Source organism: Marmota monax, unplaced genomic scaffold, assembly GCF_021218885.2.
Source record: "Marmota monax isolate L192 unplaced genomic scaffold, Marmota_monax_Labrador192_F-V1.1 WCK01_AAM20220418_F8-fsc00065, whole genome shotgun sequence".
NCBI lineage: Eukaryota > Metazoa > Chordata > Mammalia > Rodentia > Sciuridae > Marmota > Marmota monax.
The window spans coordinates 2,853,761-2,881,403 of NW_026694038.1; the positions used below are offsets into that span (position 1 = coordinate 2,853,761).

The window sequence follows — 27,643 nt, forward strand, 5'->3', positions numbered from 1 at the left end:
TGAGCATGAAATCACTTTTACTTTGAGGGCGTTTAAGTTATTCATATGCCATCTTCCTTTGATAATTATATTTTTCAGAGTTCATAGATTTTAAATATTTGGCTAAAGTTCAATTAAATTTTCTAAGAAATCAATAATAAAAAATTTTGCTACTACAAAGTCAATTCTTACGGCTAGATAGAATAAAGTATACACACCATGGGACTTTTTATTCATATTTTATTCATAGGGAATTAAATATATTATTTCTAGAGACTACTTTGAGAAAGGATATGCAGATATTTAAAGTGACAGGATAAAAAAATATCAGTATTAAAATAAAAATAAGGCTGTGTCTTATTTTCATTGTCTTTCAATATATCATAGTAAAAGTATGTCAAAAAACGGAAATATCCATGTACCCTTTCCAAATCTGCTATTTGATGATCAATTTACTTTTTATCTTGCACATGTATACGTTACATATATGCATTTCATTTGGGTATGGAAGGGTGCATTCCTTCAAATTTGAAATAAAATTTTTTAGTCTAGAGTAAATGTATACTTGGATAGTCTACTTTGTGATATTCATAATATTTATTTCAATTTAATTTGAACTAATGGAAAGAAGGAAGTATTCTGGAAATTTATATAACAAGCAGTGATCATGGATTTGAGGGAAATATTCATTTATTTATTTTTTATTCTAATTTGTTATATATGACAGCAGAATACATTACAGTTCATATTATACATATAGAGCACAATTTTTTGTATCTCTGGTTGTATACAATGTATATTCACACCACTCATGTCTTCATACATGTACTTAGGGTAATAATGCCCATCTCATTCCACAGTGTTTCCTAACCTATGTCCCCTTCCTTCCCCTTCCACCCCTTTTCCCTATCCAAAGTTCATCTAATCCTCCCTTTTCCCCCCTCCCAACCCCACTATGAATCAGCCTCCTTATATCAGAGAAAACATTCAGCATTTGATTTTTTAGGATTGGCTAACTTCACTTAGCATTATATCCTACAACTCAATTCATTTACCTGCAAATGCCATGATTTTATTCTATTTTTTTTGCTGAGTAATATTCATATATATATATATATATATATATATATATATATATATATACACACACACACACACACACACACACACACACACACACCACATTTTCTTTATCCATTCATCTACTAAAGGGCATCTAGGTTCATTTCCCATTTTAGCTGTTGTGAATTGTGCTGCTATAAACATTGATGTGGCTGTGTCCCTGTAGTATGCTGTTTTCAAGTCCTTTGGTATACACCGAGGAGTGGGATAGCTTGGTCAAAAGGTGGTTCCACTCCCAGTTTTCCAAGGAATCTCCATACTGCTTTCCATATTGGCTGCACCATTTTGAAGTCCCACCAGCAATGTATGAGTGTGCTTTTTCCCCCACATCCTCACCAACACTTATTTTTGTTTGCATTATATCTTAATGTTCTAAAAAACACTAATAACCCATGTGAGAGATTCATTATTTTGGATAAAAGATATAAATTCTAGACAATAAGATTTGATTTCTGTATTTAGTTTTTAAAAAGTCCATTTCCTGTTAAATAACTAGTAAAATAGGTACCTCATGCATTATAGTTCATATTATATTCACACATTCAGTATTTCTAGATGTACACTTGTATTTGATATAATGCCCTTGGAATTGAGAGAGTAATTTCACTAGAAGCTTTTTAACTTCTGTTATAAAAAAAATAGTAAGTTCATACCCATTGCATTTGATTTTTTTTTTTACAAGTATAAAAAACTCAAAAGTTTCTGTCCTCTCAAGAAATTAGGTGAAGTTTTGGCTGTGTGTAGAAGGTTATCATAACTGAATGCCTTAAGTAAACATTAGTTATTTTGCCTGTAATAAATACAGATCAGTTGAAACAAAGCCAGACTATAATCTAATACCCACAGTGATTCATTCATTCATTCTTTCTCTCTTCCTCTTTCTCTACTTCTCTCTCTCTCTCTCACACACACTCACACACACACACACACACACACACACACAAACACACACTCCTGCTTCCTAAAGAAGGTATTGCTATATTGCTTAAGTGTATTTCATTTAAAAATAGAAAAAAAAATTACAAATTATATGCTAAATAGTGAAAAAAATAGTGAAGCAGTTGATTTTAAACCCCTGTCTCCCCAGTATTTGAGATTTTGCATTTAGGAATAGAAATTAAAATGGGAAGATAATGGAAGATTGATACTTAGTAGAATGAATAGAAAAGAATTTCAAGTGAATGAGACAAAGAAATGCAAAGTCAATGTTTGGATTTGTTTGGAAAGGCCAGAGAACCTGACAAATAATGTGAAGGATTCTGACTTCCATTAGTTTGCTATGAAATTCAAACTGACAAGAAAGTAAAGGCTTCTTTTCAAAACCTTTTTAAGATTAGTATGAAGACAAATATATTCTGAGAAGAATGTTAAAATTCATTTCAATATGCCATCAATGTTTATATCGGATAATGGTAACTATTTGTTTAAAATTAAATTTATTACTTAACATATGCCAAATTTTCCATTTTATGAAATATACTCTCTGATTCAATATTTTACTGAAAGTTGAGTAAGGTTTCCCTTTTAGGAATTAAAAATAGATATATTTCTAAGAAATTAAATCTTGTAGTCATCGTCTTTTGATGAATGGGTGTGGTTGACATTTATGTATTCAGAGTTTCTGATGCAGGTTTAAATCATTTCGGAAAGTCAAAGATGCATGTGAATTGCAGAAGAAAGCCATGCAATGATGTTGAGAAGAGTATGTTCAGCGATTTGAAATGTCTTTATAATACATATATGACTCCTGTGGTAGAACTTTATGGCCTTATAAGACAATGTAATCATCTTGCCTTAGTCTCTGGAGACCCTCTGTGAGGGTAAAGGCACAATGGATTACCTCATCATTCTAATGGAGGCAGAAGGGAGATTGCTTATTCTCCAGGTACACAGCAAGCATTTGTCAAAGTGCTCCCCATCCAAGACAGGCATGCCTAGGATCCCTGGGTACTTAAGTCAATAACTACTCTGAAAAAGGCAAAATTCAAAAACAACTGCATTAGAAGATAATGTATTATTATTGGTTTCAATATCTTCTTGTATAATCTCTTGATAAATTCAGTTCTGCACAGATGTGAGGAATTTATGATCAGTGCATTTATTTTAGTGTAGATGTGAAAATCATACTCACAAAGCAAATTTTGCTGTTTTTTGTTGAATAGGACAGTACATATAAAGTGAATACTTGGTATGAAGAATGCTGTTCTCATTTAGGAGTGTAAAGCCCATACTACTTCCTTTTAGCAATTTCCTTCTTCTTAGCTTAGTATTGAAAGATCCATAGATCTTACTGGTATCATTTGATGGTAACTTCATTCCAAGTGATAGCTAGACTTCTATATAGACTTCACAGGGAAGGTATAGATTCATTACTATAATTGCCTTTTGAATAACTGTTTAATGGATATCTCACAGTCACTTTCTCTCATAGTCAAACTTGAATTTACTATTGCTGTCCCCCTATGTACTGCCCCTCATTGCTCATATGTCTGCAAAAAATACTATCCAAGCACCCAAGTCAGAAAGCCAAACATCTTTTCTCTTTCCCACCTTTGTGACCATGGAATTAGTTCTCTGCAGCCTTCTTTTAATCTGCTTCCCTTCTCCCTTTCTACCAAGGCCTATTTGGTTCAGACTAATGTTATCCCTCACTTTTCTGACTGTATTAGATTTCTCTCTTGTCTTCCCTATTCATGACTTGCTGATTTCTAATCCACAATCAGCTTCTGTGGCTGAGTTCCACCCTCACTTCTAAATGGAGTCTCAAACGCAAATATAATTATTTCAAATTTTCCCTTACATATAATATAATTTTCAGAATTAAGTTATTTAGCACTTATGGATTATTATAATACATGTCTAGTCTCATGCCTGTCATTAACCATTTTGAATAATTTACCTCCTGGAATGACTTATGCCTCAGTGTCCTGCATAGTGACTTGACTGGATCAGCCATCTAGACCTTCCCAATCTTTCCACTCTTTCTTTACAACTGTGCCTTGTGTCTTACAGAAATTCTTTTGTGACCACCACTCCACACCTGCTGTTCAAACTTTTGCTTAGCTTCTGGTGACCAGATAGTGTTAATAGGGTCTGTGATACAAGGCAAAAGTTGACTTAGAAGCTTTAAACTTTGTGTCTTTGCTATTAAACAGAATAATTTGAAAAGAGTGGTAACTATTTTTTGAACTAAATTCCTATTCTAATCAGAGATCATTTAAAATGTGTAATAATCAAATCAGGATAATTATTATTTTCATCTCCTCCAGTACTATCATTTTTATTGGGAAATTTCAAACCCTTCTCTAGTTATCTTGAAATGTATAATTAATTGTTATAGACTACAGTTACCTCTATGTACTGTAGAAAGTTAGACATATGAGTGATAGATAATATATATGTATATATGTTATATAATATATATATATATATATATATATATATATATATATATGCAGTGTGTGTATGTATGTGTATGTGTGTAACTGTTTAAAATTAAATTTATTTTTTAACATGACAAAATTTTCATTTTATGAAATATACTTTATGATACAATATTTTACTAAAAGTCAAGGTAAGGTTTCCCTTTTAGGAATTAAAAATAGATTTCTAAGCAATTAAATATTGTAGGCATTGTCTTTTGATGAATGGGTGTGGTTGACATTTATGCATTCAGAGTTTCTGATGCAGGTTTAAATTTAAACAGTATACTTTAGTATGTACTGTTTCATTCAACACACAAAATGAAATATTAATCAGCCATAACAAGATTGAAATTCTGTCATTTGTAGCAACATTGATGGGGCTGGAGGACATAATATTTAGTGAAGTAAACTAGGCACAGAAAAACAAATATCACATGTGGTAGAAGCTAAAAAAGCTCAACCTTTTTAGAAGCATACAGTAGAATAGAGGTTATTAGATGCTAGGAAGGGTAGGTAGACAGAAGGTGAGTAATGGGTCTTAATATTGTATGTTTTTATTTTTTTCTTTTCTTAAAGACTAAATATAATTCTGGAATCAGACTTCCTCTCTAGGATAAATCTATTACAGTAAAAATACCCAAGCCATTTTTAATCTTTCACAATACTCCTTTGTGCCAAATGGGTCTTCCTGGATATTTTGGTGCTGCAGGAAAACTGTGTGATTCTATCTTTGAAATGTCATACTTGCTCATAATGCTGTTGTGCTGATATTTGGGACATTTTCTGCTTGTCAGTATTATTAATGCTTACTATTTTATAAAATGTTTTATAGTGATGTTGCTATATATAGGTCTTTGTCTTTTATATCAGTTTAAAATCCATCTTTTCAAAGAGAACTTTCCTGAAAATGCTAAACAATCACACAGTCTATCTCTATAGATCTTCAGTTTTCATTTTTTAAAGAGCATGTATGATGTGGTTACATATTCCAGTTCATTGATTGCATTTCTGCTCCACTAGAATGTTAGGAGTTCTGTCAATATTGATAGGCCCTATAGCTTTGGAGAAAGAGTCTGCAAGCTGTGGTCCACTGTTTTTGTAAGCAAAGTTTCATTGGAACACAGTTACATATATCTGTTTATGTGTTGTCTATGGGAGTTTTTGCTAAAGCTGTAAAGTGAGTAGTGACATAGACTATCTAAATGACAGAAAATACTTATGAAAATATTTCTATCTGGACCTTTAAGAAAAAATATTGCCTTACTTCTTTTCAAGCACTTAGAACAGTACCTGATGCATAATAGGTGCTCAATAAATATTTGTTGGATGGATGCATTTGTTGAATAGAAACCAAGTGATTAGGAAATGAAGCATGCAGACTGGGAGATACATAATATAAAACTTCTTAGATATTTATAGTGGTCTTCCCTCAAAAATTGGGTCACAATTTTATAGCAAACTCTTCAAAATACCTCCCAGTAAATTGGTTGATATATGACAGGTCTAGAAGCAAAACTAACAATTTACCAGAATGATGAAACCCTCCAATTCAGATGATGCCCAGCAACTACTCATCAATTAATATGGGTTTAGAGGAAGAAAAGAAAATACTAGTCCATTTGTACTTGCACAGACATAAAGTGGCACAATGAAAGCTGATTAATGAAGTAGAATATTTTTGCCTATAACTGAAAAATTAGCTCTAACTTAAAATATGACCCAACATGAGAGTCACAATTTATATATTCATATAACAAGTATGTATTGTTTACCTAAACATTTTAGTCATTACTGTTCATTGCACAGTATATCTAAAAAACTAAAGGCACTTCCAATTGTATAGTTTTCCCAAGGTTATACAGCTGTGTATTAAACAGGTCTATCACATTCCATTGCCTATTTTACTTTACTCTAGACAATGGGCACAAAATACCACGTGATGCCTACCTTAAAGCTACTCACAGTATAAAAGGAGGCATGAAAATAAACAATGATAGTGAAATGTGGGTAGTATTTTAATAGATGTATAAAAGCTGCAGGAGAGTACAGAGGATTTTTATACTCTGCTACATGAAAGGGAGGAAGAATGGTAAAAAATTAAAGACAACCATATAAAGGTGATGCTTACCTGAAATATGAAAGAAGGGAGAAGTTTAACAAGTAGGAATGGAAGGAAACACAGTCCATATGAAGACAGCATTATATGCAGTGTCATGGCAGGCAGCAGGAAACATTGCATCCTCAGGGAATGGCGACAGTCTTTCATTGTGGCTCCAACTTACTGTACATACAAGAGGAGTAAAAAGAAACTGGAAGGATGCAAGAAGCCAGTAGTGAAAGACCTGCTTTTGTGGACAATAACTGAAGACTTGTAATTAAGGAAGGCATTTCCCAATTGGAATATGATGACACCAATAAGATTAAAATAATCTGAAGTTGAAAATTGGGAGACTATTTAAAGGTCATTGCAAAAGACCTAGGAAGTATGACTATGAAACAAGAAAAGAGGATATATGCATTGGAGCCAGAAATGACATGACGTGATTGTTTACCGTGCTCTATTGTATTTCGTCAGATCAAAAGCCTTGAAGTCATTTTAATAGTGTTATGTTCGGAATATTTATTTTGACATGGTTCTTAATTATATGTTTTAAAAGCTATGTCAGAATGATTAGAGCTTCTATAATTTGATAAATTCAATTTTTGTGGGATAATTTAAAAATATGTGATCTATTAGAATAGAAAATATAAAAAATTAAAATATAAAAATATAAAACTTATTATAATAGAAAAGGAATTATGTTTGTGTTATTAAGGTATTTTCTGAGCAATGCAGTAGCTAAGATTTATAAATCCAAATTCAGCGTGTCCATAATTATAATAAGTGCAATAAAATCTGAACAAATCACATTTATGATGTTGTAAACATCCTGAATGTGGACAGTATTAATAATTTTATTATTGTATGTCAATATCCATATTGCTGTATGCATTCCAAAACCTTGAGTGCTGTGCATGTATGTATGCAGGTATTGAAGGCATACATGTGGACAATTCTCTATGCACGTGCAACTTGAGATGATCCTAAGAGTATTAATCTCACATTATCTTGAAAATGTTAGAATTTGTTTATACCTTTATGAATATGACTCTGTATGTAGTAATCTGTAGTTTACTTTCTGAGATGTGTTTTCCCTCCCAACTCTGAAGCAATGTATGGGGTTTAAACCAAAAGATCACTGTTCTTGATTATGGCTGACTTCTCTGTACTCTGCTTCAGTGCATCTGATCTTTCCATCTTAAAATCACCAGGCAACTCTTTGTTCTGAAACTGGTTGACATAAACCCTTAAGTACAAGCAGTGTGTGTTTCATTGACAATATCACCCTTGTCCCCAGGAGCCTTGTTATCCTCCCTCTTCAACCGTATCTCATTAGTCAGCTCCAATACTTTCTGATCCCTCTTTGTGAATTCAGAAGTCTGAGTTTATATGGAGACAATAAATTCCCTGTGCAGTCGAATAGTCTCAGAGAAAGGCAAGAGATATTCCATATCTAATTTGGTCTGTATGTCTCAGCCAGAGTTTCTTCTCAGCTTTAATGGGATCATGTATGTGCATAATACTCTGTGCTTGTTCATGTATATGCACATGCATGTGTATGGAGTCTGGTATGCCTGTTACATCTTATATAATCTTTAGTTCCCTTACCACAATTTTTCCAAGTCAGAGCTGAATTCAAAGCAGCATTCACCAATGTGTTTTGATTTTAGATCTGGGAATACTGTATTATAAATGTTATCTCCTTGAAAAAAAATGTATAAGATACCAAATGCTATCATTAGTGTGTGTGTGTGTGTCTGTGTGTGTGTGTGTGTGTGTGTATGTGTATTCTAGCCTTATAATTGCTTTTGAAAGATTGATACTTCATTTTCTTCATGAGATTCACAGCAACAAAACCAAGCATTGTTCTTGGGCATAAACTTAGGGCTGGGGCAAGTGCAGAGGTTCCTTGAGGACAGGAGAGAATGTCAGGTTTTAGTCACTCATTCTAGCATTTTAGCTGCTAAATCAGAACTGATTCAGCAAAATGTGCTTAAAAAAATCTGTTAAGTGATGAGTATGAAGAAGTTGAGAAGATAATAAAGATAGAGGCAGGTAGCTTTCGCTGTCACGAGGGGCAGGCAGTGTTCTAAGTATGTGTAAATGTATGTCAGAGCAGCTCTGTGAGACAGACTGTAATTGTCCCCTCTGTGCAGATGAGGAAGTTGTGGTTTACACAAGTGATACCTCCCTAAGGTTAAAGGGCTGCTTCTGGCAGAAAAATGTGCAATCTTAGAGTGGGAGGATGGTGAGAATGGTGCTTACACTATCTACCTTAGCATCCTCATTTTTAAAAATTTCAGTTACTCAAAGAAAAAAAGGCATTACCAACAAGAAAAGCAGTAATCACACACACACACACAAAAAAAAAAAAAAAAAAAAAAAAAAAAAAAGAAAAGAAAAAGAAAACCTTCATTTGGAGTGCTTTAAATTTGGTCTCCATTGAATATTCATTTCTATTTGGCTTCAAACTTCATTTCTATTCTCTGAGTTTGATTTTTTTAAATGCGCATTTTAATGTTTTCATTTGTTCAGAGGTTAGCAGGTTGTTTGCTTACTGAAATACTATAATGTGCAGAACTAGAGATTTAACAAATTTCTTTACATTTTATTTACTAATACTTAAATTTCTAATTAAAATATCTTATGAGGCAGTATTAATGGGAGAAATTGTATTATGCCCTTCAGGTATTTACTCTAACACTCCTGATTTATATTTACAAATTAGGTAACATTCACAAATTTAAAATGAAAATATTTCAATTGATTATAAGAGAATTTTAAGATGTTGACAGCTTTAAAATAGGAGGATGGGCAGAAGGAAGGTGAATTTATAGAAAATAAACAGTACGACATTCACATTGCTGTACGTGAAAAAATGTGTTTTTGTTAAAGGAAAAGAAAACAGACAACACTAAAATACTATGCTGACATGTAAAAAAAGCTTTTGTGTATGCAACACATTTACAGGAGATGTGCACTTTGCAATTTTTTAATCCAGCTAAGACAGGAACTGTAATAAAATGTGTTCACAATTGTGTTCACTGATTCAAAATCCATTCATAATTTCATTGAAATTCACCGGTATTTGACTTTCACACCAATCTCTTAGGATCCTTCATATAGTCATGTTCCTTTTTATTTTTTAAGATAAAAAGCACAGTAGAAGCACCAGAGGTTAAATGATGTAAGTGACATATTGTGCCAGTGACAGAGACTTGTGGCAACCAAGCTTACTAATAACATATTTGGTCTTGATAAGATTAGGTACAGAAAAACTTAGAATGCTTGAAGAATAAAACAAAATTTTTACCTTGCCTCCTATTCTAAGAACATTTTTTATGCAAATTCCACCCCAAAATCTTACAGGTAATTTTCGTTTTATTTAAGGTGACATGAAATCCTTCAATTAATAGACATGATATTAGATGCTAATATCTTCTATTTCGTTTGCATTATTCTTATTGCCTTTAATAATGAAATGGATTTTTTTTTTCTGAGCTCCTCCTATGTGCTCTACAATTTGCAGATTTCATTAGAGCTGAACAGCTGTGTTCTGGGCATTGGCCAGGTGCTCAGTCTATGGGAAACTAAAGAAATAGGGAGCAAGGCCAGTAATCTCAGCCATACAGTGGTTAGAGAATTGACAAGGACAAGAGCCTTTTAATATTTGTACCAAATTAACCGTAGGAATAAGGCTTATCTCCTCATCAAGGTGCCCACGTGCCCAGAGCCTTCTGTTCTTCTGTCCTCAATGGGAGGTGGCTTCCGGTGCCTGAGACATGATTAGAGAGATTAGATTTGTTCTTCCCATCTCCCTGTGCCTTATTAATCTTTCATTTACCCTGGGATTAGATGAGATTCCATTAGCCAAATCCACTGAAAAGATTCACTCATTTTAATATTTATGCACACTGTCTAGTCCTTAAAGTGGATTCTTTTTGTCTGTGCACTTAATTGGATCAGTGGGTTGCTTCTTATTAACATTTTTCTTTTTAGAGATTAGGATTGATGAATAAAATTAGTGACATCTGGCTCAGCTCAGCTGTTAAATGCAACACTTTTAATGACCATCTTATTTACTATGATATGGAATGAACTTTTGCTGTAAAGATAAAAGGTATAATTTTATTTTAGAAATTGAATTAATACTGTTGAATCTAAAGCAAAAAATGCTATAAAGTTCTAATATTCTGACTGTCCAAATGTAAAAGTAGTGGAAGGGAATACATTTCATTGTTTTAAAAACTAATTTTGAAATTCTTACTTGCTTGTTTAGCTAAGGTTTTAAGTTAAGATTTAGGTAAGGTGTTAGATTTTCTAAAGTGGAAATTTGTTCAACGCCAAGAGTGCCAAAATGTAGCTTGAAAGCCAGACATAATTTATATTATGAAATACTATTATTTTAAAATATATCAGCTTTCACTTTGAAGGCTTGTTACTGTGGCCTTTATTGACATTGTTCATTGATAATCTGCTTTTTTTCCTAAGTGATCCAATTGTGTTTATAGTTGTATTTGAGCAATTTCTCAAGCTGGGCACTACTGACATTTTAGGCTGAATAATCTTTGTTCTGGGATCTGACTTTTGTGTTATTGGTTGTTTAGAGCATCCCTGGCATCTGCCCTCTACACACCAATGGCATCCCACTAGTACTGGTTGTGGAGAATTTCTCTAAACGTTGCCATGACTTCCCTGAGAATGGATATTGCTCCCCAGTTGAGAAAAATTATGTTACAGAGGAATATGCAGTATTGCTTTTTAGATTCAAAATTCTAGGTATCAGAGCTGTATGTAAAATCAGAGTTTAGAAACAGCTCATAAACAGTGGGGATTTTGGAATCTGATAAACACAGTTTCTGTAGTTCTCACTGTGTGATATTTGAATAACCTTTTGAGGATTTACTTTTTTAATCAAAAGTGGTAATACTACTATTATATTCAAAGTGTTATTCTAAAAGTTGAATGAGATAATGCATAGAAAATGGTAATTCGGTAAGTATTTAATATTATGCTGACTTTATTTCTTACTAGTAGCAATAATTTAAATAACATATGCTAATTTTTATAAAAACAGAGTAGTATTATTAGTTAAGTGAAACTAGTGTAGTAAGTGCTGTGCCCAGTTTTCTTGTTTTACTTATTTTACTTTATATTAGGCATTGTTAAACAAAATTAATTTTGGTATCTGGTTCCATAGCTTTAATAGGTACGATTTTAATAAAAGTTTTATCAAAGTTATTTACATTTTAAATAAATTACAACAAATATATTTTTCTCTAGAATTTCATTAGAAAGCTGTAGTTAAGGGTACAAAATTTGTTATGTAAAATGAGTGATTCAAGTGAGACCTAAGGTATGGCAGATTGAAGGTAGTTAATACTCTATTAATAATACTCTATTATATATTTACAGTTTACTAACAGAATAGATTTTAAATCTCCTCAATATACACAAACAAATACACACAGTGTTAGCTGCTTAGAGGTAATAGATAAGGTAATTAGCTTGTGATAATTATTTCACAATATATATGTATATGAAAACATCAAGTTTTACATTTTAATATGTCAATATGAAATAATTTATGTCAATGATATTTCAATAAAACTTAAAAATAGAAAGCTGTTGTAGACAGTATGTATGATGTTGAGGTTTTTCAAACTGCCATATAGTACCTTCAGTGCATAGTGAGGACTTGAACCCTGAATAAATCAACAGAATACATTCAGCCAATTCAAACTTCAAAGGGAGGAATAATGCATCTTTTTTTTTTTTTGGTTGAAGTTTGCAGAAGAAAATTAAATTCAGAGCTTCTCAATGATTCTGTATTCCATGTCATAAACAAGGCATGGATAGAAGAGTCACATACTTTTGGAAGAACTAAAAGAAAATGTAAGGTACTTCTTTTGTGCTGTTACAAATTGGATTTCTCTTTCTTCCCTTGAGAAGCCAGACTGAACAATAAAATACTCTTAAAGGAGGATTGCTGAACACCAAGGCCATGTGTTTGAAAGCCAAGTAGATGAAGAAAAGAGCTGTATGCTTGGCATTTTGAATCAATTATCAGTGAAATCCTATGATGCCATTCAGAATAGAGGCCCTTAAGTCAAGGTTTGCTTTCTAAGTATTCTCTGCTTTTAGTAGGTTTGGCCTTGAGCATTATAAAAGACTTAATTTTTTTTTTTTTTTTTTTTTGCAAAATACAACATTCTAACAGATAAAGATATTCATTTTATAAAAGGTAACAGAAAATGAGTACTAATTTTACTCTTAATATAGTCATAAGACACTTAGCTAAGTTGATTGGTGTTGGTAGGTTCAGGCTAGGTTTTCATTGATTGTTTAGTCTTCTGTAGTAAAAAAGACACTCATACTTCTAATATCAGTTCAAACAAGTTTGTGGGTGTAAAACATTACTATTTGTCTAGGATGAGGATGAAAAAAGCAGATATAATATACAGTGTGTTTGTGTGTGTATATATATATATATATATATATATATATATATATATACACACACAATGTCATATACAAGATACTATTGAAAATATCAAATACAAGGTAATTTCAAATAATCCTCAACAATTCATAGATAATGAGCCAGAAATAGAATCAACATTATTAAATATATCTGTCCTAGTAAAAGAGGGTGTTTTATTTGTGGACAAGAAATATTTGAAATTATTTAAAAAATAATTTATTTGGGGTTTCTTAAATTTTACAACTTTTAACTAACACACTTGGATTTTTCCCCAGTTTTAACCAGAATCACTTTAAAAAAATCTTCCTATATAAAACCTATTTACAAATTTAGAGAGGAAGAAGGGGAGGGATTGGTTGTATGTGTACAGACATAACGAAATTGCAGGGACAACAGTTCACCTCCAGGGAAGGACAAACAAGCTTTAGCATGGACAATGTTGTGTTTTAGCTTTTCATTCCATCATCTGCTGAGTATTCAGTGATCTCAGCACTGCTTTATCTTGAGCATGCTTGTACCTCAGAGACAGAAATGTCAGCTTCCTTAGAAATTCTGGTTGAGTTCTTTAATTTTATAGTATTTAAGAAAAGTCTGTTAATTTCAGGTTGTGAAAATCATATGTGTATATTTTTTCAAGTTAACTCATAATCTGGTTTAAGAAAATGCAACTAAGTAACCAAGGGTCCAAAATAAGATCATTTTGCTTGTTTATTTGTTTGATAATTTATATATTTTTGACACTTTTAGCTGCTTTCCATAATCTGAGGAAATGTGTTTCTTTGATTAAAGACTGCAGAGCATACTCTCTCCCTTGTTTACATCCCTTAAAGTAGAATTGTTGGATTAAAGAGTGTACATTTTGATAGGTATAGTCAAACTGACCTCTAAAAAGGTTTCACTAGTTTTATATTCCCATGGCAGATTCTTTGTATTTTGTTTTCTGGCTTTAAATGTTCAAATAAAGATTGTGACCAATAAATTAATGATTGCATTTGAAAGTTTTTGTAAATACACACTGACAAAAGGTTGTGCCTATGTCCTTACCTCTCATTACACACTAAGTTTTTAAATCTTGCTGATATGATAGGCATATAATACTATCTCTTTCATTCTGAATAAACCTTAAAATCTGCACAAGTACCTACTCTGTACATTTGTTATGTCCTTTGTCCATTTATAGATGAATGTATTTTTGAGAAAAGCATTTAAAATTTACCTTACAAGTGGCTTGTTTGTAAATGAATTTTCAAATTTATAAACTCAGAATTACAAAATATATTGCCATGGTGATAGGAAAATTTTAGAGCTTGTCTGTTTTTGCCAATACATAATAGTAGAACTCACAATTACTGTGTCAGTGCCTAATACTTAATAATTGTTAAGCTATCAAATGAAATTAAGAAAAAGTCAGTAGCCTTGTAAACAAATAAAACTTTATTAAAAATAATGAGATGCCAGTTTGTTGCTTGATGTGAATTAAAAAGACAAGGAAATTGAAGAGATAGAAGAGATGGGGATTAATGAAGTCTATCTGTATTATAAATAAATACTATTTGTGCAGTAGAATAATGTGACTTGTAATAACAAGTCATGAATGTTAAAAAGTTATGATTTCTGTCTTCCTAAGATGTTTTGTATATTAAAATAAATATTCATGAATAGGGAGTATCAGTTCAGGTTATCTATGTGAATGTAAATTTTCTTATAACTGGCCACTTAGTGTTCATTGGATCATGCTCTTGAATATGAATTCTCCAGTATCTCAGATGCACTGTGGATCTGACTCAGCTCATGAATATTCACACACACACAACTGATCTTTCTGAAAGTAATCACATCCATAAAGATGAAAATCTTGTTAGTTTTCAATAATGAGAACCACATCAGGATGCTGGTCCCAGAACAATGTTACAATTCCCTTGTTTTTGCTGTTTCCTTTCTTTCATTTTTGTAAATGACACAAACTTTAAAATATAAACACATATGCTATGCATCTTTCTTGACAAAAGATCTTTTTTTCTTTTACCTTTGTAAAAGCTTGTGCATGATTTAACTGATTGCTTTGTTGGCTTTATTTTCTCTGGATGTAGGAAAGAATAAAGTAAAACAATGTCTCCCGTCCTTATCCTCAGCACATTTCCACTATTGAGGCTTGATTGGAGTTTCTAAATGCAGCATGGCCCAACCTGCTAACCTGCTGGAAGAATAATACATATTTTACATATAAAGACATGACCTTATATATGTGATCTTTTGTGTACAGGGAAAATTATATTCTATGCCAACTAAACTTTTAATATGTTAGTATGCAATGATCCCAGAGACCCATAATTATAAATTATATAGTATTTTCACTCACATCCCACATTCAAATGACTTTCATTGTAATGCATGATATACTTATAATACCTATCCAAGATTACTGAGAAGTTATTAAATAGGCATCAAAAGATGCCTGGTCCTTATTAGCCCCATATTATAATTAATTGAATAACCAGGAAAATAAAGGAGAAATCAAAACTATTGTTTATAAAGTTAGTAATAAAGTAACAACTAGTTCATATTTTCTAATACTGATGTGGTCAAACCTCTGAATGGCATTTTCCTTTATAAAACTCTATGCCTTTTTGTTGTTTTTGTAACTACAGTTAATAAGCAGTGTTCAATGAAAAAAAAAATTTTAACTCTGAAGGCTAATTTATGTTAGTATATCACAAGGCACCATCAGTAGTGAAGGGCTGAGGTCTTTAAACTGCAGAAGAACTTTATAGGTGTCTTCCAACTTGTCTTGAGGATTAGAAGGAATATCACCTAGCCCTTCTGTTTTCTTTCTCAAGTGGGTAGAGCAGGGTAGTGCTCAGCCAAGAGCAGTGTTGCTTCCAGGGGTGATTTGACCACATCTGGAAGCCCTTTTGTTTGTCTCTTCAGAGAATGGTGCTTCTATCCTATAGGCAGTGGCAAGAGATGTTGCTAAACATTCTACAGTGCATGAGTCACTCCAACAACAGAGATATCCAGTGTTAATGTCAGCAGGACCACTTCATATCACATTTTAACTGAAGAAATAATTCTGTCTAAAACTTAAGATAACCACTGATTTAGAAAAGTTTTACAGTAAAGCAATGAGAATGTATAATATTTGTAAATAAATGAAGTCAGATTCAGTTTTTAATTATAAGTTTAAAAATCTATTTATTTATTTATTTATTTTGTAGCAACAATAGTGTTAAATGAACTCAACTGGACAAGTGCCTTAGATGAAGTTTTCAAAAAAAATCGGGAGGAAGACCCTTCATTGCTGTGGCAGGTGTTTGGCAGTGCTACAGGCCTGGCCCGATATTATCCAGGTAAGTGCTTAGTGATTCAGTCAGATGAAATTGTAAGTATCTCCTTCAACATTTCTTGTGAACACTGTTACCTTCTCCTATATTGATATCCCACCAGTTTTATAAAACAACAACAAAAAAATATCTTCACATAGCTCTAAATTGTTTTACATGACTCTAAGTTGATCAGAATCATTTTGAAATGAAGCACCTCTGAGAAATGACTGTAGCACTTGGTACCTGGGCTGGGTCAGGCTGCAGAGAGACCATGAAGAGGTATTCTTATGTCTGTACCTGGCACAGGAGGCTACCATGAATCCTTAAATAAGAGGTAGGAATCCAAATGCTTAGCATAGATCTGTCAGTCACATTAAAGATAATGAATAGACTTTTTAGACACTATTTGAATATCTCTTTCCAGGTTTTTGGTCTACACTTGAAATTTCATAACAATAGTGTTAGTATTTGTCTTGAATCAGTGAATTTGTGAATAGGAAGAAGAAATAAGATAAAATCACAAGGAAAACAGAGCTCTCTTATGTGTCAGTTTGTATTAATTTTGAAGGCATCTCGAGTACATAATCATATGTACTTGGTGAAGATATGAATGTGTTTTATAAATTAAAATGAAAAATAAACCCCATCTTATAATGTTCTTTATTTTTATAATGGAGGGTAAAAAGAAATAAATGGCACTTCCTATAACAAAATAAAAAATTAATAACTAGTATGTCCTGAGAGCCTTTGAAAACACTTTAAGTGAAATATCTGTTGTTATTTTTAACTTTGTCACCTTTAGAAGAGCTGACAAACACAAAATGCCATTTCTTTCTCCAAGGCATGACTTGAATTATCAGAGAGATACTAGAGAATGTGGCATTCAATGGCCGCAATATGACTTTAAATAGAATTATTTTTAAGACATGAGTTTTTAAAAACATGTTTAGCAAATTGAATTATTCATAGTAAATAGTGACAGTAAAAAAGTAACTTAGTAGTAAAAAGGAATGAATAAAAAATTAAACTATATATAAATTTGTATTATGATAAAAATAAATAATAGTACAGACTTAATTCTCAAATTATTTAAAAACGTTATAATGCCTGCATGGTTACAAATGCCAGATCATAGGACTGGTAATAAATCTTTATTTTGGAAATCCAGAGCACCTGGAAAGGCCAAGTTTGTATTAGATATTGAAAAAAATGAATTATAATAAAACATTAATGTTAATACTTGTTATGGGAAAATTATCACCTAGGTTTTTATCCTAATTGAATTTTCCATTACACAAATAATTTTTTACTCTAGTAAAATACTTCTAAAACTCTTAAGTACTTTTATTAACATGTCAAATACTATATATCACAAGATTGTGAATTTTAGTCTATAAGATCATATCAAGGAAAAAAGCAACAGTACTCATGCACATAATAAACCTGACATAATAATCCTTTAAATTACATTAGGTTTTATAAAGCATTTTCAAGTACAATTTTAAAATATAGGAATTAGATACTTGATGTTCTATCTAATAATACACAAATATGAGAATGTTTTTAATCATAACAGAATTATGTAGTTTTTAAAAATTTTTAAAATATTACCTTTGTATAAAATTCCATATATAATAAGTTGAGGGAAAAGGAGGAAAAAGAAAAGTGAGAGAAAATTTGGATAATAATGAAAAAACAAGAGTTTAGGATCACAGAGAAATGGATGATGCAGAGAAAGAGAGACAACAAAGTGTTACTAGAGGGAGAGGCTGAAGAGAGGCAAGAAAGAGTACCTGTGAACATGGGGAGAGAGCCAGAGGTGCAAGGAAAGATAGGTTCTCTAATGAATCCTGCAAGGTGGGTAATTTTACAAACAGCAGCTAACTTTCAAACTTACAAATATCATATTCAATAATTCTTTCATTTTAAAAACTAAGTGAGAGATGAAGTCTTTGTTTTTTCTTTTTTTTTTTAACCCTAATAGGTATTTTCAAATGTGCTGACATTTGTTCTTTTTATCTTGAGAAGGATCATTAGATGTTTAATTTGGCTGAATCTATGTCGTCCTCTGGGGCATTCGCTGTGAATGCAATCCTGTGCCCAATATGTAGTTTTTAAGTCAGGGTTTGTCAGATAAATCAACTCACCAGAAGACTGTCAGGCTTGGCTCATTGACTTGCTGGAGGAAGTTTTTAAAATGGCTCTCTTGACTGCTATGGAAAACGTTTCATGCAGTTCCAACTGTTTTAGTGATTCTGTTGCTGAGTTGCTCTTTATGATGATAATGACACAATAGAACCAACCTATTTTATTAAAAGCACTAAGACAATGTTATAATTTTAAAAGCAGAAAAACCTGCTTATACCACATCATATTTTCAGTATACTTAACACTTAAAACATGTTTAAAATACTTTTTTAAATGAAGTTATTTTTTTTAATTTCTTAATAGACAATCCTTCCTTTTCTTATCATTTTGATGTAAGCCAAACTAATGTAAAGTGGCTCATTCCTGTTTGTCTCTTGATTCAAAGGTTAGAAACACCCTATTAATATCATCTGTTATGTTAATGATGAACAGAATACAGAGTATGCTCCTTAGTTGAATTTTTATATATGAGACTTAGCCTTCCAGGAAGGATGTCCCTATTAGCTGGATAGACCTCCTGAACTTTGAGTTTTAATCATCATATCTGAAAAACAGGGGCCTAAATAACTTCTTGGTTTAACTTCTGGGGGTGTCGTGATCAATTAGATAATATGACAAGAAGTACTTTGAAAACGCAATTCAGACATTTCTGCAGCAGTGCTTATCAACTATAATAATTTACCTATATCCAGCCCATTCTCCATCTAAACCATTAAGAGACATTATCAAGGTTACAAACATTTGAGTTGGAAGCTGACATAGACATATTGAAGGAGATCTAAACATGACAGTGACAACGTAGAGGAGTTGGCCTATCACTTTAGCTGGGTCAGTTTTCCGTAGGGTTGCCAGAAAAAATAATGGATGCCCAGTTAAATTTAAATTTCAGGTAAACAGCAAAGAAATATTTAGTGTAAGTATGTTTTATGCAATATTTGGAACATATTTTTAGGAAAAAGTTTTTTTTGTTGTTGTTGTTCATTTTGAAATTTAAACCTAACTGGTTGTCATATACTACTTACTTCTAAATCTGTCAAAGCTGTCTACTTCACAAAATTGTTCTGAGGGTCAAACAAAATTTATTTCCTACATTCACTCAAATGCAGAATATTATAATACTCTTTCTCTAATTCTGTAAGGTACCAATTTTTATTTTCCCGAGGCTTCTTGCCACAGAGTAATAAAAAAATATATATATTTTTTTAGAAACTAGTATCCTCTGATTCACAACATTCTAAATATATCCTTGTTCATTAAGATTCCAGTTAAGAACACAGCCACATACTGTTGGAGTAAAGCAAACATTTTCCAGAACCAGAGAGCAAGTTTACAAATTCTTCATTCCACACTAGACGTGGTAGTCTGACCTTCAGAAGACCATCAGAAGAAAACAAGGAGGACCATCATAGTTGAATTATACAATTATTAGGAGATTAAAAAGCATTAAATATCTTTGTCATCCTATTGCCTGGATATAGGGAACATTTGGGTATGATCAGCTACCCTCATGGTTTTAGTTTATCAGATTATTTAAAACACATGGAAACACTAGCTTCCAACAAGGAGGTTACTAGAGCTGACAGGATCGGAGCTGATTGTGAGAAGTAGTTTGTTTAGCTAGTAGTGGAAATTTGACTCAGGCATCTCTTTCTGGACTGAACATTTACCTGCTTTCTAAACTCCTGGTGTATTTGAAAATAAGCTTTGGAAATCACTGCTCACTCTCCTTTTGCTTCTCCCTTCTTACATTTTTTATCCCCACCCCCTTCTTTCTTTTGTCCCATTTGGAATATAGGTCACTTGTGTGTAATGATAAAAGGAGGGGAAGTTCTTGATTCATCTGAATACTGCCTTCATCATCATTTTATACTTTGGCTAATGCATGTTATGCTTTTGTATGTATTTCTTCACCAGTCACTTGGGATGCCGAGCAAGATGATGTTAACATCATCTGCTGTTTGTCCAGGCCTATAGCATTTTCTAAGTTCACAGTGCTTGTTCTGCAGGAAGACTAGAGTAACTTGCCCCAGTCATAGAGCTCTTGGCATAGATGAAACTGAATCTTGAAATGATTTCAGAATCCAATAATGCTTACCAGAGGCTGGCAAAGTAGGGGTGAGGAGAAGATAGGGAAAGATTGGTCAAGAGATGCAAAATTACAGTTAGACAGTAGGAATAAATTCTGCTGTACTACAAGAGGGTGACTATAATTTTAAATATTGTGGTGTGTATTTCAGTAACTAGAAGAGAGGATTCTAAATGTTGTCACTAAAAAGAAATGATAAATGTTTGAGGTTTTGGATATGTTAAATACCATTATCTGATCATTATCCAATGTCTACATGTGTCAAAACTTCATCCTGTACCCTAATAATGTATAATTTTGATGTATTAATTAAAAACAAAATTTAAAAAGTAGCTAGAACCCATGTCTAATGATATCTTCATTGAATATAGCTTTTTAGAAAATTAGTTTGATTTATGGGTTCTTTCCTTTGGAGGTCTTAGTTTACATATATTAACTTCAGACCTGTTAAAACTATTTTCATAGATTTCAACTTTGTGAATTCTTATGCATTATACAAAACTGTAAGTACAAACTGCTCATTTCACCTATTAGGGTCTCCTGAAATTGTAACAATTACTGCAGTAATTAGAATTGTAATTAAGAATCCGTGGCTCATTGAAATGCCAATGTAGGCAACACTTACTCTGTTTAGATAATTAGCTGCATTTACAAAGAAAAAAAATAGAAAAAATCAGTTTTATCTGCCTTATGATATTAATCTTATTGATAATGATTAATAATCTTACATCTAATTACTAATTCATTTTTTCTTTACCTCATTTGTTCATTTTAAAACCATGTGATTACAACTAAAGGTAGCTAATATGTGTTGCATCAGTGTTTAATAGATCTGTGGGTGACATCGTTGTTGCTATATCTGTTGAAATAAAATGCAATAGAACCAGTTTGTGAGGTATATGGAGTGACTTTTCTTCCTTATGGGTAGACAATTTTTCTCAAGTTGTGTAAAATTTTTTGAAAAATAGATTGATAATACTTTAAGGATCAGATAACATATGACAAGGGTAGTCCAAAGGGTAATGCTTTTTAGTTTAGTTATTAAAGAAACATTTGATAGATTTCTAACCAATGTAAAGAAAATGGAATAAAGGTGAAGCCTCAGAACTTGTGATATTTGTAAAAATAATGCCTTCAAGGATTCATTATCTTTAAAAATTCCCATCTAGTTTTTACCTGGATATCTGTGAGTAGACACATTATTTAACCTTAGATGCATTAACTCTAGATATATTTAACATATTTGTGGATCACTGTACAAATAAAGCTTAAATTGAAGTGACTATTACTTTTTTTTTAGAGAGAGAGAGAGAGAGAGAGAGAGAATTTTAATATATATATTTTTTTTAATTTTCGGCAGACACAACATCTTTATTTGTATGTGGTGCTGAGGATCCAACCTAGGCCGCACGCATGCCAGGCGAGCGTGCTACCGCTTGAGCCACATCCCCAGCCCCAACTATTACTTTTTAAAACCAATAATTATTAAAATACAGTGTGTTTATTAGGATAGTTTTTAGCAAACAATTACTGAAAAATCCAAAATTGTGATTTTTAACACCATAGCAGTTTGTTTTTAACCCATGTCAATCAGCAATGCATAGACTATGGCTGGTAGAGGAGCTTCACAAGAAAGAAATGGTTACACACTCCTTATTTCTCTCATCTTCTGAGTGTGGTCTCTGTTTCAATCACTGTAATTTGCATTCATTCCTAAGGACAAAGGACAGTGACCCCCTTCTTTCTAAGAGAACTTCCCAGAAGTCACACAAAACATTTCTTTATAAGTGACACTGGACAGAATTTAGTGGTTTTGTGGTCAGTTTCCTTGAGGATGGCCATGTACCTGGCTTAAAAGCAGATTCTGTATTAACTAAGAAAGGGATAGAAGGTATTGGGAACACAAAACATCTGTGTTTTCAATCTTGTCATCCAAGCCTTCTAGAAAATTAAAATCTAATTAATGTGTTAGAAGTTATACATCTTGAAATTTAGATTGCAGTTCAGAACATTGAATAAATGCCAAATAAACTAAACAGAGTGTAGTAATAGATTCCCACTAAAGTTGTGACAAAGAAGTAATTATGGATTAATATCATGGGAGGTTTATGAACCATGACTTGAAAATTAGGTTAATTGCCTGGTGTGGTGGAACATGCCTATAATAACAGCTACTCAAAGGCTGAGAGAGGAGGATCTCAAGTTTGAGGTCAGCCTCTGCAACTTAGTGTTACCCTCTTTCAACAAACAATCAAAAACCAAAACAAAAAAGGCCACAGATGTTGCTCAATGGTACAGTGCTTGTTTAGCATACATGAGGTCCTGGCTTTAATCCATAGTACTGACTATGGATTAAATAGAAAAAAAATTAAAAATAAAATACAATGAAGAAAAAAAGACATGATCTTACAATCTTTCTGGAGAACCATAAGGCACAGAGAATAAATAAATAAATAAATAACAAGATGAAGAAGTACTGTTGTAGTCTAGTGAACCGTGATTGATCTAGAAAAACAGTAATCAAATCAAAAAAGCTTATTAATGGCAGATTATATGGCTTTGAATGTCAGAATGACTTAGGATTTAACGTGCAGGCAAAATACCATGCATATTCTGGGCAGTGGGGTATGATGGCTAAGGAGATGTCTGTTCTTATCAGAAGGGAAAAACAAAACAAACAAAACAAAACAAAATAGGCTCAACACAAAGCTCTTGCTATGTATAATGGTCTCATGTGCAATTTGAAAGATATATACAAGGAACCAAGTAGGATTTAATAGAAAAGTTGAGGATTTCAGATTTTATAAAAATAAAAGAGTATAAGCTAACTTAAATTTTCAAATTTGAGCGTGACTGGATATGGAAATGTAGGGCAGTTTACTGAAATTAAATATCAGAAGCATGTCTTTTGGGGGAGTAAAATGATGGGTTTAATTTAGAATAGTGAAGTTTGAAGTGTTAATTAGAGGGTGCTAATAGTTCTACTCCTAAGTACTGGGTTTATATTCTGAATTATGTTATTTGCTTTGCTATATGCTACCCATCACTTTGTGGGAGGGATAGTCATCTAATACACAAGTGAAATAATGTTGTATTATTTTGTAGTTCTCAAATATTTCTGATTTACACAGTTGATTCTGTAGTCTAATTTCATTGTCTTTTGTATGACTTCGTCCCTTATCTAAATCTTAGTTTTCATAGGTGAGGGTTATAATAGTTGCTCACTTCATATTCAACTGTGTCTCCAGTCATCATTGGCTAAATTATTTATTTTACAGGTCAGAATAGTTCAAATGATTGCTAGTGTGAAAATCAGGAAGTGCCTGTAATTCAGCTGGTGATAATAAACTGTGTATAAAATATGTGGATAATATTTCTAAAAAACTTCAGCTGTTTTTAGCTTCTAAAATATTTCTTATTCTGTTCATTTTTCCTTTCTGTACTGCTAGATTGTTGTACTTTGTGCCATTCATTTGTAGATACATTAGAATTATCTTGTGTAATTTGTTTTTATGTTCAGCATATTTGATTAAGGAAAATTTAAAAGATTTTTTACTAAAATTAAGAAATGTTATGTACTTTTTTTGGAATACAAAATGTAAACTTTGAAAGAAATCTTATCACTATCATCTAAGAATATTTATTGACCTATAGAAATAGGAAATGTTCCTATAGAATCATAATTTGTTTCTGATCTTAGAAATATATCATTATTGGATTTATTTACTCACAAATAGGGACCTGTTTCTTCTTCAGCATTTACATTTTTTTTATATGTGGCACATGTCTGACATTATTTTCTAGTAAATCCTCCATGTCTCATACTTCATAAAATGTACTATGCCCACCATTATTTCTGAATGACTACCTGTGGGTCATCAACATGATGAAATCTTTGTGTACCATTTATTTTATTAAATATTCTACTGAACCACACTACTTGACCTTGTTAATTTCTCCTTCTGCTAGCAAAAAAAAAAAAAAATGCCTATCTAATTTGAAAATGTTTTACATGATTCATCTGACATCTGAAGAATTATCAACAAACCACATAATCAGCCTTTTATTTTTAAAATTATGATGATTTTTCCTTAGCCATAATACTATATATCTGTTCATGAATTTCTGTCACTTACTTATCTGCAAGAAGTGAGAGAAAACTTCTGGAAATATTTCAGTAGAGATATCCCAGTCTTTCTCCAGCTCTTACAATGATATTATCTGAACATCCTGAACATGAAGTCTCATTGCTCAGAAACAAAATTAAAACTTAGAAATTATTTGATTAATTCAGTATAACAAAGTCTGGACAAAGGAAGGAAGACTGATAAAAGCAAAACAAAACTCTTTTTTCTGAGGGAACATAAGAATCCTGAGGATTCTAATACCAGTGAGAGAGACTTTTTCTCTGGAATAGGTCACATGTAGGTGAGAAAGAAGCCTTATCAAAATATTGAAGGACAATGTAAATATATATAATGTAATTATTAAAAGGTCATCTGGAGTTCAATTTAGATGATTGGTTTTCTGATAAAGTTATATGAGCTGATGTCCATTTAATGACATCTGGCCATTAAGACCATTCAAATATCCAACCTCTATACATATATCTCCAGTTTTGCCTTTCACTACACAGTTCAATTTTCATCAATTACTCCTACATGACTTTTACCCCTTTAATTTTTATTTTATTGTATATAAATATATACTTTCCTTTCATATCTCTGTGTACTTTGTTCCTGGAGACCGTCTCTGGTCATGTGCATTTAATCCATCATTCAAAAATAAGATGTAAGCACCACCTTCCATGTAAAGGCTTTCCCAAGAATAATCTTTACTCAGTTGGTTGTTTTGGTGAACTTAGTTTTGATCTCTTTTTTTACAATAGCTTTCAAATTTTATCTTCCTTCAGATATTATTTGGGATTAACTTCTTTTTCTGTCCACTGCAATGTGTGCCACTGCAGGTGGAGACAGTTTGTTACACTTTAACACAATCTATAGCACCTAACATTGTCTTGTATACGGTGGGTAACCAGTGTTTATTAAATGAAGCTGGATAAACAAGTCAAGATCATAGAGTACTAGAGTTGAAAAAAGTGTTAGAGGAGAATTTCATAAAAGTAATTGCTAAATAAAATGAAATGAGAAAAGTGAAGACAAAATATTATTAGAATAATAATGAGTCACTATTTTCTAGGTCCCTGCCTTGGGCACCTGTAAGTCCCATTCTCTTGCTTATACCAATATTCTCCATGGGGTTTCTGGGGTTAATGTCAGTTTTCATATTCCTAGAAAGTGACAAGAATCTGTATCAAGGGGATGGAGCAGGATGGGAAAATGGTATGATACTGTGTTAAAGTGAAAGTTAGAGGAATATGCTTTTAAACAGCTAAAATATAAGCACATCTTTAAAAATATATTATTTTAATTACAATCCATCAAGAAGATAATATACCATGATCAAGTGGGCTGCATCCCAGGGATGCAAGATTGGTTCAACATATACAAAATAATATATGTATTTCATCACTTAAATAGAATCAAGAACAAGAACCATATGATCCTCTCAAAGTAGAAAATTCCTATGATAAAATAAAGCAGCTATTCATGTTAAAAACACTGAAGAAACTAGGGACAAAAGGAAATAACCTCAATGTTATGAAGGCTATACACAACAAGCCCAAAGCAAACATCATATTGAACAGAGAAACACTGAAACATTTTCTTCCAAAATCAGAAAAGACAAGGCTATTCACTCTTACCACTTCTACTTAATATATGTCTTGAAACTCTAGCCAGAGAAATTACTGAAGAGAAGGAAATTAAAGGGATGCAAATGGGAAAAAAAGTCAAACTATTTGTTTGCAGATGACATGATCCTGTAGCTAGAAGATCCCAAAAATTCCACCAGAAACTCCTAAAGCTAATAAGTGAATTCAGCAACTTTACCAGAGTACAATATCAACACTCTTAAATCAATAGCTTTTCTATACTCCCAAAGTGTTTTAGCTGAGAAAGAAATCAGGAAATATGTCCCTTTCACAATAAACACATGTACACCAAAACAAACAAACAAACCCCACACACTGGGAATTAATCTAACCAAGGAGGTGAAAGATGTCTACAATGAACACTATAAAACACTTAAGAAAGAAATTGAAGATGATGTCAGAAAATGGAAAGGCCTTCCATATTCTTGGATAGGTGGAATGAATATTGTCACACTGTTTATACTACCAAAAGCAATATACAGATTCAATGCAACCTCCATCAAAATCCCAATTGCATTCTTCCAATTGCATTCTTCCATTCTTCTAAATTGCATCCCAGAACTAGAAAAAAAAAAGTCCTTAAATTCATTTGGAAGAAAAACACCAGATAGCCAAAGTAATTCTAAGCAAGAAAAATGATGCACAAAGCATCATAATACCCAATCTCAAATTATACTAGAGAGCTATAATAGCCAAAATAGTATGGTATTTGCATCAAAATAAATAGGGACACCAATAGAGTAGAATAGAAGACAAAGAGACAAACTAACATTCTTATAGCCATCTGGTACTTGACAAAGGTGCCAAACATGTATGTTGTAGAAAAGATAGCCTTTTAAACAAATGGTGCTGGGAAAACTGTTTATCAAAACACAGAAGAATAAAATTAGGTCCCTATGTCTTACCCTGCACAAGTCAAATCAAAGTGGATCAAAGAATTAACAATTAGACCAGAAAACTTGCAACAGCTGTATTGAAACATAGGGTCAACTCTCCATCATATAGGTACAGGCATCAGCTTCCTCAACAAAACGTTTTATGTTTACAAAATAAAACCAATAATTAATAAGTGGGACAGTATCAAATACAAACAACAACAAAAAAACCTTTTACACCACAAAGGAAATGGTTAAGAACATGAAGAGAGAGCCTACAGAATGTGAGAAAAATCTTTGCCAGCTGCTCCTCTGACAGGGGATTAT

The 27,643-nt window shown here is 32.3% G+C and overlaps 1 protein-coding gene across 14 annotated transcripts in view; it reads left to right on the forward strand.

Moving 5' to 3' along the window:
* The window catches only part of Cacna2d1 (calcium voltage-gated channel auxiliary subunit alpha2delta 1), a 467,177-nt gene that overhangs the window by 318,254 nt on the left and 121,280 nt on the right, over positions 1-27,643 (forward strand). For all 14 annotated transcript variants that reach the window (XM_058585488.1, XM_046464140.2, XM_046464143.2 and 11 more), the window contains exon 7: positions 16,327-16,458. In XM_058585488.1, the coding sequence (XP_058441471.1) occupies positions 16,327-16,458 (132 nt within the window). The remainder of the gene's footprint in view (positions 1-16,326; positions 16,459-27,643) is intronic.